General features: G+C 40.8%; 1 protein-coding gene across 2 annotated transcripts; it reads left to right on the plus strand.

The window, feature by feature from the left end:
• Positions 1–5,184: 5,184 nt before the first annotated feature.
• On the plus strand, positions 5,185–7,388 carry LOC122107402 (gamma-crystallin C). 2 transcript variants are annotated; one of them, XM_042679096.1, is made up of 3 exons: positions 5,185–5,198; positions 5,287–5,529; positions 7,045–7,388. In XM_042679096.1, exons 1-3 carry the CDS (start codon positions 5,190–5,192, stop codon positions 7,318–7,320), a joined length of 528 nt encoding a protein of 175 aa, XP_042535030.1. In that variant the 5' UTR covers positions 5,185–5,189; the 3' UTR covers positions 7,321–7,388. The 2 variants fall into 2 exon arrangements, with proteins under 2 accessions (XP_042535030.1, XP_042535031.1); XM_042679097.1 differs by having other exon boundaries at positions 5,190–5,198; positions 7,048–7,388.
• The last annotated feature ends 4,958 nt before the right edge of the window (positions 7,389–12,346 follow it).

The following is a 12,346-nucleotide window of genomic DNA, read 5'->3' on the forward strand; positions in this document are numbered from 1 at the left end:
ATAACCACTTGCTGTGTAAACAAACTACACACACATGCACACACACACACACACACACACACACACACACACACACCATCCGATCATTTCAAGAGGAATACTATCAGCAGCTAGGCCCTTAGCCAATCTCTGTCTTTGGGTCTTTTTGGTCTACATGGTCAATACTCAAATGGCTACTTTGCATTTAACCAAGCAAAACTACAAGTACTGCATTACTTACTAAGACGCAGGAAGTCAGATGATAAAATCAACTTACTTGGCCTCGGACATTAACAAAACTCTAGGATTGGCTACTGCTGTTGGGATATTTGTTCTTTCAGAACACATAAAAATTAGACAGTTGAAATTGCTACAAAGTTAAGGTCTTTGAAGACAACATAACATACTTGCTTTCTCTCCTTTTTCTTACTTCTCTCCACCATTATAAATGCCCATGAAATCAAGCAAGGGTAGGGCAATATCATCTTATGTACTAAAAGTTGAACATACTGAGCTTTGACACAAATGTTTATGCCTGTATAAGCTGCTTTGCAGATGACTATCACAGTGGACTTCAGACAGAGAACGACATTCACTCAATCCCTAAACGGTTATTGAGTCACCTTTATATGTCAAGCTATTGGGTCCTTTAGTAGGAACACCAAGATAAATATGGAATAGCCCCCGCCCTCATAGTACTCTCCATCTCTATTTCAAGGGACTGATATCTAATCATTAGATGAGTGACTGTTACTATTACAGAGATACAAACATAGAGCTTGGGGAACCAAGGAAATAGTAATAAATTAAGGCCACAAGATTAGGAGAGGTTCTAGAAAGTCTTTACAGAGGAATTTAGGCTTCAGTTGAATCTTGAAGAAGGGGGAAATTTCCTCCTCGTGAAAAACAGAGAATTGATGCCTAGCAAGAAAGGTCATGGGGGGGTGGAGAGTGGGGGGTGGGAGGAGTTGGGGATGTGGGGAGGGAAGGGATGGTAGGGGAAAAACAAAGGAGGAGGTAACAATGTCTCAATAGAAAATGTACTCATTACCTTATTTATGTAACTGTAACTCCTCTGTACAGTATTTGTACAATAAAACAAAATATTAAAAAAAGAAAGAAAGAAAAGGGCTGGGAAGGTGGCTCAGTGGTAGAGTGCTTGCCTTGCATGCATGAGGCCCTGGGTTCGATTCCTCAGCACCACATAAGCAGAAAAAGTGGCACTGTGGCTCAAGTGGTAGAGCATTAGCCTTGAGCTGAAGAGCTAAGGAAGAGTGCCCAGGCCCAGAGTTCAGACCCCACAACCAACCAACAAACAAACAAAATAAATAAATAAAAAGAAAGGAAAGATCATTGAAAAAGAGTGATGTGAAGATACCATCGCACATTTGGGCAACAATGTTCAGAGTGAATGGATAGTTTGGCCACAAACAGAGCAATATGATGTGCCATGGAAAGAATCAGTACTTGATCTCAACAGCAAAGGAAGTTAGTGAAGTGTTCCAAGCAATGTACACAGACGTGATGCATTCCCAGTCTTACAATGTGGAGAAAGGCCAGCCTGGGCAGAATGGGGAAGCATCTGAAAGTCCTACTGAGATAGGGTGAGACTCCCTATAAGACAGTGGGCTTATGGAGGGAGACTGGGAAGAGAACGAAGATCCCAAAAGAAGTAGGAGAAGCTCAAGAGCATGTGTCATTCTGAGGTAAAACTAATATTCAGTAATGTGAACTCTGATCCTTGGTTGCTTTTCCAATCTTGTCAGCATTTGCATTTAAATACTGGTATGTCTGCCTTGGTTCTATGGTGTCCCTATGAGATTTGCAGAACAGGGACTAGCAGAGAGTGCTCGTGAATATAGATTAAAAAGAATCTTCAGGCTGGGAAGGTGGCTCAGTGGTGGATCACTTGCCTCACTTGCAGGAGGCCCTGGGTTCAATTCCTCAACATCACATACACAGAAAAAGCCGAATATGGCGCTGTGGCTCACCTGGTAGAGTGCTAGTCTTGAGCAAAAGCAGCTCAGAGACAGTGCCCAGGCCCTGAGTTCAAGCCCCAGCACTGGCAAAAAAAATAAAGAAAGAAAGAAAGAAGAATCTTCGTACAGTGGCTAATAAGGCTTTATCTGAAGATAGCTAAAACACACAATTTCCCTATCAAAAATGAAGGAATGGACTGGGCACCAATAATGCACATCTGTAATCTCAACATTTGGGAAACTGGGAGGATCACTGGTTGTAGGCTTGTTTAGGTTACACAGATTCTGTGTCAGTGACAGACAGGCAGACAGACAGAAGGATGACTCTAGAAATGCATTCTAAAATACCTTTTTACTTTCTTGCTATTGTTTCTAATGTATTTATAATGTACCATGTGATTTTTTTGTTGCTTTGTATGTTCCTCTCCCATGGTATAACCCCTATTTTCACTGTATTTAATGTCGGTACCCTGCATCTTGTATATGCACTTCTCTAGTTCAGGGAGGGGAAGGGAAAAAACAAAATGGTTAAATAAGGATACAGGTTGACCCATTGTAACAATGAGATGTATAAGACACTATGTTGAAAAACGAACTTTACAATTTAGGCAGTGGGGGGGGGGGGGGAGTGTAGTTGTAGAGGTGGAAGGAAAGGGATGGTAGGGGGAAAACAAAGGAGGAGGCAACAATGCTTAATAGGAAATATTCTCATTACCTTGCTCATGTAACTGTAACCCTTCTGTACAACATTTTTACAATAAAAAACCTACAAAAATGCATTTTCAAAGTTTGTTTCAAGAACTATTTGGTACTGGTTAAAAATAAAGATGCTAGGAGTTTTGATCTAATGACATAAGATCTGGGAGAGGGTAGGAAATGGAAATTTGTATTTTTAAAGGCATGGTGATTTTTATGCATACTAGAGTTTGAATCGTCACTAGATCATTTCTAATGTCTACGCAAGTCTAAGTTGTAGCTGTTCTTTAAACCACAAAATGGCAACATAAACTATTCAGGATAAACGATTCAAGATCTTTATGGAGACCAAATAAGGGGTTGATGCATGTCTCAGTTGGTAGAACACTAGCCAGCAAGTGAAAGTGGCTTCAGGTACTGAGTTCTAGTCTCAGTCTCAGACCTAGGATTTAAAAAAAGAGAGAGATCAAATGCCTTTAAGAGAGATGAGCAAGCTAGAGTCACCCTTGATAATGTCACTATTGCTAGTACCTGTCACCAGTATTACCAGTATTACCAGTATTACCAGTATTGTGTGAACTAGGTATGTGCTGACCACATTATGTACATAATCCTATTAATTTATGTTAATGTTTCATTTAAGCCATCCAAGAACATGTGTCTCTTTAAACTAGCTAAGTTTATGAATTATTACAACTAGGAAGAACCCCCCAGCATGAAGAAGATGATATTTTTCTGTTAGATTGTGTTAAAAACAACTTAGTGGTGGGACGCTGGCATGGTTCAAGTGGTAGAGCAACTGCCTAACAAGCACCAAACCTTGAGTTCAAATTCCAGTTCTTCTGAACAGAAAAAGCTCCTTGTAGAATTTTCACCTTGGTTGAGGAAGAATCCAAAAAAGCAGAGGTTTCCTTTATTTTAGATTTGTCAGAAAGTGGAGTTAATTTTATCATTGATATTCTGGGAAAAACTAGGATGAAGATTGAAGTTGTAATCTCTATTAGGGCTGGGAGTGTAGCTCAGTGGTAGAATGCTTAATTAGTATGTACGAGGCCCTGAGTTTAAGTTCCAGCAGCTCAGAAGATAACAGTTCATCATTTTAGCTAAGAGAAATCTATAGTGCTTTGCAGAGGGCATATCAACCTTAGTTTTGCCTGTCTTAGACAAAATGGTAAAATGGCCTTAGTTTCTCAGTCTCCGAAGCTGTATACTCCAGATTGTTTATATTTAGTAGGGGAATAATAGCATGTCCTAGCTAGAAATAGGACATTTTTCTGTATGTCAGAAGCTAGCCCACTTTTCCTTCATCTCTTCCTCCCTCCTTCTCTCACTCCCTACTCCTCTTCTCTCCTTCTCTCCTTCCCAGCTACTCTTCTTTTTTCCTTCTTTTCCTCCTTCTCTCCCTCCCTTCTTTCCTTCCTTCCTCTCTTCCCTTTTTTTCTCCCATCCTCCCTTCCTTGAATTACTCCACATGGTAACTCAGGCTGACTATAATCCTATCTATTTCTCAGGAGGCTGAGATCTGAGGATTGTGCTTCAAAGCCAGCCCAGGCAGACAAATCTGTGACTCTTGTTTCTAATTATCTAACAAAAAGTGGAAAATGGAGGTGGTTCAAGTGGTAAACGTCAGCCTTGAGCAAAAAATCTAAGGCACAGTGCTCAGGCCCTGAGTTCAAGCAGTACAACAGTATTTGTTTTTTGGGAGCTAAAGATTTGTGATTTGCCTGCTCATAGGCCTGAGTTTAGGCAGCATGAGTCCTAAGCTCCAACCCTTGCCCAGGAAACTCTAAGGCCTCCTCTGCTCTTGGAAACAGGAAAGCAATCCAGAAAACAATGCACTTCACAGACTTGTGTCCCTGACTGAGAAAGAGGCTGATCTGAGTTACAAACAGCTCACCTACCAAAGAGGCAGAGGCTGGTACGTCTGTCAGCATGGAATGGACAGAGTCAAAAGTAGCCACAATCAGAATATAGATTTGTGTCCAATGCTGGATTGTCAAAACCTGAACAGAAAAAAGAAAAACAGGCAAGAGTAAGTTCGGTTTTTGTCACCCAAGGTGCATTAGTCAGGACTCCTTGGGCATTCTGTCTGACCTAACCTTCTAGAATTCTGGAGGCACTTCAGTACTTCAGTAAAGGCCCAGATCTCTGCTCACCCTCCCCCCCTCCCCTGCCCCCTCCCCAGACAGAATCGACGCAGTATAATGGAATCCTAACGTAGAGACATGAATTTCAGGTCAAAAGTTCAGTCTGATGTGCTGATAAATTTAGAAAACTGAGAATCCGAATAAAACAACACAGAGCAGCACATAGAGGAAGGGCAGCGTTGGAATATACCAGAGACCGACTGCAAATCTACAATCGCTGCCACTGAATGCGGTGTGTAAAAGAGATCCATAAAATAAATCCCCTTACTCACCCCCGCGGGCCCCTTTTGTGCTGTTCTTGCCAACGCAGCAGCGGCCCTGCTATATAGGCCCGGGGCGGCCTGCCGGCTCCACCGCTCGGATCTCACACCGTTTGTGTCCATCAGCCATGGGGAAGGTGAGCAGACAACCGGGGGGAAGGAGAAGACTTTCTGCAAGCCTCCCGGGAGCAGATATTCTCATGGGCAATTGTGCTTCCCTTGCAGATCACCTTCTACGAGGACCGGGGCTTCCAGGGCCGCTGCTACGAGTGCAGCACCGACTGCCCCAACCTGCAGACCTACTTCAGCCGCTGCAACTCCATCCGCGTGGACAGCGGCTGCTGGATGCTCTACGAGCGCCCCAACTACCAGGGCTACCAGTACTTCCTGCGGCGGGGCGACTACCCCGACTACCAGCAGTGGATGGGCTTCAGCGACTCCATCCGCTCCTGCCGCCTCCTTCCCCAGGTGAGTCCTGCACGCCCTCCGAGCCTGTGCTTTCTTCGCGCCCTCTCTGTGTTAGGGATGTGGGCTGGACAGAAAGACGTTCCCCCTTCAAAACGCCTATAAATGCAAACGTGAAAGGCATAGAAATGATCAGGAAAACAAAAACTTTTGCCAGTGGCTCACGCCTGTAATCGTAGCAACTCAGGAGGCTGAGATTGAGGAGAGTGGATCAAAGCCAGCCTGAGGAAAGAATAAGAGACCTTGAGACTCTTTTTCTCCAATGAACCACCAAAAAAGCTAGAAGAACAACTGTGCTTCAAATGGGAGAGCACCAAACCAGTGAAAAAAGGGACAAAATCTGGGCCGAGTTCAAGCTCCAGTACTGGCAACACACACACACACACACACACACACACACACACATGCACACACACACACACACACAGAGGGAAGAATTCACTTTATAAGTGTCATTTTTATTTTTTATTTTGGTCATCATTAGGCCAATCAGAAGTTGTTTGATTGTACCCACATAATATAATATTATAATGTAGCATAAAACAAAGCTTGTAAATGAGAAACTGACCAGTATTTTCAACAGATTAATTTTCATTTAAAGAAACTACTAATGAATGAGTTAGTTTTGCCTGTGGGCAAAGAGACACTAAACCAATTGCTATAAATTATTTAATGGTAGTGTTTAACTTTGGAAAACTTCCTAAATTCAGAAGATCGGTTGAATTCTCATTGTAGGTGGTTATTGAAACCAACTTTACATTACATTACATGATTTTTAAAAATCCACCTTTTGCCAAGCCAGGTTGCTCATATCTGTGATCCCAACCACTCCAGAGATTGAAGTGGAAGGATAAGAATTTAAGGACTATATGGCCACATTCTTCAAAGTAAAATAAAATAAATCCCTTCTTTAGTGATTTATATATACATATACATTTACACCTATCTAGAAATGTAAAATAAATATAGATAGATAGATCACAATATATAATATATAATTTATATATATCCATATAACATATTATATAGATAGATAGCATATTATGTTATAATAATCTAATATTATTATAGATACATGTTATATTCATATAGAAATATATAATGTATATAATTGTTATTGATATTATGTATTTTTATTTACATGAAATAATTTTCTTACTAAGAAATAATCACAAGAATACTAGTAAAAAATGAATTATTTTTATCTATCCCCCCCCCCACAGAAAAAGACTAAGCTTAAATGAGCACAGGCAATTAAAATTCAAGATATCTGAGTTTTTGAGGGATTCAAACTCTAATTCGAGCCTCCTGGGTAAGAAACAGGAAATGAGGTGCTCGTGCTTGCTAAGCTCTAGAACACAGATCCGAGAGGAGCACTCAGCATTCTCAAGGAGTCTGGGACGTTCGCATCGATGCCCTCCTGCTCCAGCCTGTCTAGTTGGTCTGCTTTTGTTTGATGGGATGGGGATCGTGAAAGGGGCTCATGCGCTATTTCTGGTCTTTCTTTCCCGGGCCGAGCAGACCAGCTCCCACAGGATGCGGCTGTATGAGAGAGAAGACCACAAGGGCCTCATGATGGAGCTGAACGAGGACTGCTCCTGCATCCAGGACCGCTTCCACCTCAGTGAGGTGCGCTCGCTCCACGTGCTGGAGGGCTGCTGGATCCTCTACGAGATGCCCAACTACCGGGGCCGCCAGTACCTGCTGAGGCCCCAGGAGTACAGGCGCTACCACGACTGGGGCGCCGTGGACGCGAAGGCAGGCTCTTTGAGGAGGGTGATGGATTTATACTAAAATAGGTTAAAACTACCATTTTCTCATTTTGGAACCTAATAAAGTATTTAGTCTGTATTGTTGGCAAACCTCGACTTCTGTTTTTCTTTCATTGGGTGCAAAATCAATCCACTTATAAATATATCCCCTTTAAAGCTGAGGGGGTAAGTAGGGGAGAGGGAAGAGTTCTATCCCAGAACTTCTCAGAAGCTGAGATTGAGTGATCATATACCTGCCTAAGAAAGAAGAGCCAAGGCAAAACTAGAGACATGGGAGAGGGTGAGAAGTAAAAGGGGAGAAAGGAGAAAGAAGACATTGACTCTGGGTGTTGAGGAACAATATTCTAGAAGTTTCCTTCTGACCACAAGAGGCAAAGTCCAATGAATGGTGAAGGTAAGTCCAACCTGGCAAACAGCCCAACTGGACTATATAAGGATCTCTACTTTGTTTGCCCATCAGCACAAGGTTATATAACTAAGGCCAGGACTGCCACCGGCTATTGTAAAGGCTTTGTACAAAGTTAATGATTGTGACTTAGTCCTACCCAGGCCCAAATGTACAGAGACTACCCAGCTGCACATGCACACAGCTGGTACAAACATAGTAATACATTACATACATCATTATTTAAAATAAACTTGTGCCTGGCGCTGGTGGCTCATGCCTGTAATCCTAGCTCCTCAGGAGGCTGAGATCTGAGGATCTCGGTTCAAAGAAAAGTCTGGGCAGGAAAGTCTGTGAAACTCTTACCTCCAATGAATCACTCAAAAAAACAGAATTGGCACTTGGCTTAAGTGGTAGAGCACTTGCCTTGAGCTGAAGAGCTGAAGGACAGCACCTAGGCCCAGAGTTCAAGCGCCTGACTGACAAAACAAATAAATGAATAAATGAGTAAGTAAACTTGCTTCATATAATGTACCACAAACACAAAAAGCCCTTTCACTAAAAATAATAATAATAATAATAATGGGCTCAAAATTTCTAGAGCCTTTGAGGTAAAGTAAAATCTGCTTACTTATAAGCAAAGTGCTGCAAATTAAGGTGGAGAAAGGGGAAAAGGAAGAGAGGGGAAAAAAGCCCATAATTGAACATCTTTTTTTTTGATCAGTAGAAAACTAACTTGCTTTTAACTTGAAATATCTCACCAAATGCTAATAAGGATACAAGGAAAAACCTTCATCCACTGCTGGTATGACTGTAAGCTAGCACAACGACAATGGAATTTAACATGGAAGTAATTCACAAAACTAAAAGCAGATATGCCCACTAAACCTACATTGTGCCAAACTACTCTTGGGCCTATACCTGAAGGATAAATCATCATACAAGAAAGGCACTTGCATGCCTGTTCATTGCAGCATTCTTCACAATAGTCTAACAGTTAAATGAGCCAAGAAGCCCAGAAATCAATGAATGGATAAAGAAAATATGATACATATATACTATTGAGTATTATTCAGCCATACAAAATGAAATAATAAAGTTTTGGCATTTTTCAGAAAAGTGGATAAAGCTGGAGTCCATCATGCTGAGTTTGTAAGCCAAGTTTGTAAATTCAAATACCACAAGTCTTTGCTCACTTGTGGAAGCTATACTTTTAAAACATGCATGTATGTATATGTGTATATATGTATGTGTAGTGTTTGTTAGTGTGTATTTGTAAGCATCAAACTTGACTATAACTGTGGATTGCTGAGAGGGATGACAGTAAGGGGTATGGCATTGTGTTTATGTATAAAGATAGATAAGAAATCTCAATGAAAAGCCAGGTGCTGACGGCTCAAACCTGTAATCCTAGCTACTGTTCAGACTAAGACCTAGAGGATCAAAATTTGAAGCCAGCTTGGACAGAAAGGTAGGAAAGATTCTATCTCCAATTAATCAGCAAAATGTCAGATTGGAAGTGTAGCTTAAGTGGTAGATTGCTGGCTGAACAAGAATGAAAGACTCCAATGCTGGCACAAAAAAAAAGAGAAAGGGGGAAGAAAGAGGAAGGAAGGAAGGAAGGGAGGGAGGGAGGGAAGGAGGGAGGGAGGGGCGAAAAGAGGGATGAAAGGAGGAAGGGAGGGAGAAGAAAAAAGAAAAAAGAAATCACATTGAAAGCTGTTAACAACAGGAGTGGGAATGGGGAAAGAGCAATATAAGAAGTTTTATGATTGAAATGTAATATATACACATGAAGAAACCATGGTAAAACCCCTTGGTATGATTAATATACACTAAAAAATGAGTGAGAGAGGAATAAAATAGGCTCTGTTGGGGAAGGACAATGGAGAGGGTGAATGAAGGTGAAGATAGTCTACATACTTATATTATATTTCATATAATATTTTCATAATACAACAATGAAACCACTTGAAATTATTTGAGAAGGGTAGGATAATAATGAAGAGTGATGGAGGGGTTGAGGATGATAGGATACATTGTACATGAGCATGGAAATGTCAAGATGGAAGAGGTGACATTGTCCATAAAGAAATGTACTCTTTACCTGACTTTGTAATCACCTTTGTAATAACAATAAAACTGTTAAATAAAAAGATGTTTAAAATCTGATGTTTCATCCAATTAAATAGCACCCACATTCTCACAGCCAGAGACAAGAATAAGACCTCAGTCCAAGCCTTTCTAACATCCTTACATGTCATTCCTAATATAGGGAACACATTCTTTAAATCAAGTGGTTCTCAACATTTAACATTTCTTAGACCAATTTTCTTAAAAAGGGAACAAGCTTAATATTGCCAATTTTCGTTTTAATAAGGAAACACATTTAAAACATAAAAACTTGCAGAGAGCTGGTAGCTCATTCCTTGGTAATCCTAGTTACTCAAGGGGTTACAATCCAAAGGTCACAGTTTAAAGCTAGCCAGGGCAGGAAAGTCCATGAAACTCTTATCTCCTATTAACTACCAGAAAACTGGAAGTAGATCTGTGGCTCCAGTGGTAGAGTACCAGCGTTGAGCAAAAAATTACAAGGACAGTGTCCTGGCCCTAAATTCAAGTCCTAAGACCAGGACACACACACACACACACACACACACACACACACATACACACACACACACACACACACACACAACTCAGCATAATCTATTCTTATATCATTTTATAGAAGAAAGGGATGTTTTCACACACATACACACACACACACACACACACAAAAGCTCCACAGAGTTCCTAATGAAGCATGCTTCAGCTAAAAAAGAATACTTGGACACTTTTACCTCATGTATAGTTTTCTTTATGGACAAAAACTGGTCTAAACCAAGCAAAATTTGAAAATTCTTGTTTGGAAATGCAAACAGGTGCTGGGAAGGGGATGTAAGCAAGTGAAACAACTTTCTTTAAGACAAAAAGAATAGTGGAGATGTGGCTAATTGAAAGATATGAACCAATCCAAAGCATTGCAAAAATGATCAAACCAAAGGACAGACAGCTCCAGATTCGCAGCCCCAAGTAGCTAGCTCTCAATTTCAAACTGATGGAAGAACCATTAACATGGACATCATGGCAATTCCCAGGCATCTTCTCTCCCCCCATGCAACTCCACAACACCATACACACATACAGAATCTTCACCATGGAGTCTGGAAATGCATACAAAGTAACCTTGACAATGAATTTACATAAAGGTTTTTCTCCATTTCAGTAGAATGAGATTAAGTTTCACAAAATGCTTTGAGTTCCAGGAAATAAGGAAAATGATATTTTTATATGCCTCATTGTATACTGGCATTTACACTACCCAAATGATTAAGTATGCACCTAGCAAAACCCTAACCAGAACCAATCCCTTTGACCATCACTTCAGTTGAAAGCCCCCTCAATATTTAGAAGAGTCACATCCTGCACTAGACAAGAATATGTCCTTCTGCCAGTGATGGTCCCCATTGGTGAAAAATACAAAGCATGGCACCAGTGGCTCACACTTGTAATCCTAGCTACTCAGGAGGCAGCATCTGAGAATCAAGTTCAAAAAAATCTTTTATCTCCAAATAACCAGTAAAGAACTTAAGCTGTGGTTCAGGTGATAGAGTGCTAGCCTTGAGTGAAGAAACTAAGTTCAAGCCTCAGTATTGGCAGAAAGAAAGAAGGAAAGAAAGAAAGAAAGAAAGAAAGAAAGAAAGAAAGAAAGAAAGAAAGAAAGAAAGAAAGAAAGGAAGGAAGGAAGGAAGGAAGGAAGGAAGGAAGGAAGGAAGGAAGGAAGGAAGGAAGGAAGGAAGGAAGGAAGGAAGGAAGGAGAGAGAGAGTTCTATATGCAATCCTGAGGACTTTTGGCTCATTCATGTTTGCCAAGCGCACTGTGAATACCTTGGGACTTGAATGTGACACACATGTGTCTCTTCTGGAATTTTCTGTACAGAATGTACATCAAGCCACATTTTGACCCAAGCCATAGCTGTGGAGCTTTATAAGAAATCTAGATATTTTCCTTGCTTTTTCAGACACAAACTGAAATAGAGCCTTTTCTCCTTTTAGCCAATGGGGGAAAAAATCCCAACAAATCCTTGTGTTTTAGTCTCCAGATAGAGCCTTCATTTCAGTTATAAGCTCTTGTCAACAGAGGTAGAGGTCACAAAGATGGCCCTACTATCTCTTCAATGTTTTGTTTGTTTGCTTGCTTGAGACGAGGTCTTACTAAACTGTATGAACTGACCTCAAACTAGTATGTAGCCAGGTTGGCCTCAAATTTACATTTCTTGTGTCTCAGCTTCCCAAGTACTGGGATTATAGGCATGACTCACTACACCCAGTTCCCTACTTCTTTATTTCCTGAGCCATACTGTCCAAGCTCTCTGAGGCTCTGAATTCCACTTCTTTCTCACATTTTGCTATTTTAATTCCTCCATACTCATCCCACAAAACATTAGATTCAGAGACGACTCTGAGAAAAATAACATTGTAATCTTATTTTATTTATTTATTTATGGCCATACTGGGGAGTGAACTCAGAGGTGTGCTCTTGCCAGGAAGTCTTTTTACTAGTTAAGCCACACCCCCAGACTATCCAATTCATTTTTTCTTATTTTAAATTTTTAATTAA

Source organism: Dipodomys spectabilis, unplaced genomic scaffold, assembly GCF_019054845.1.
Source record: "Dipodomys spectabilis isolate Male_0828 unplaced genomic scaffold, ASM1905484v1 ptg000051l, whole genome shotgun sequence".
Taxonomy (NCBI): Eukaryota; Metazoa; Chordata; class Mammalia; order Rodentia; family Heteromyidae; genus Dipodomys; species Dipodomys spectabilis.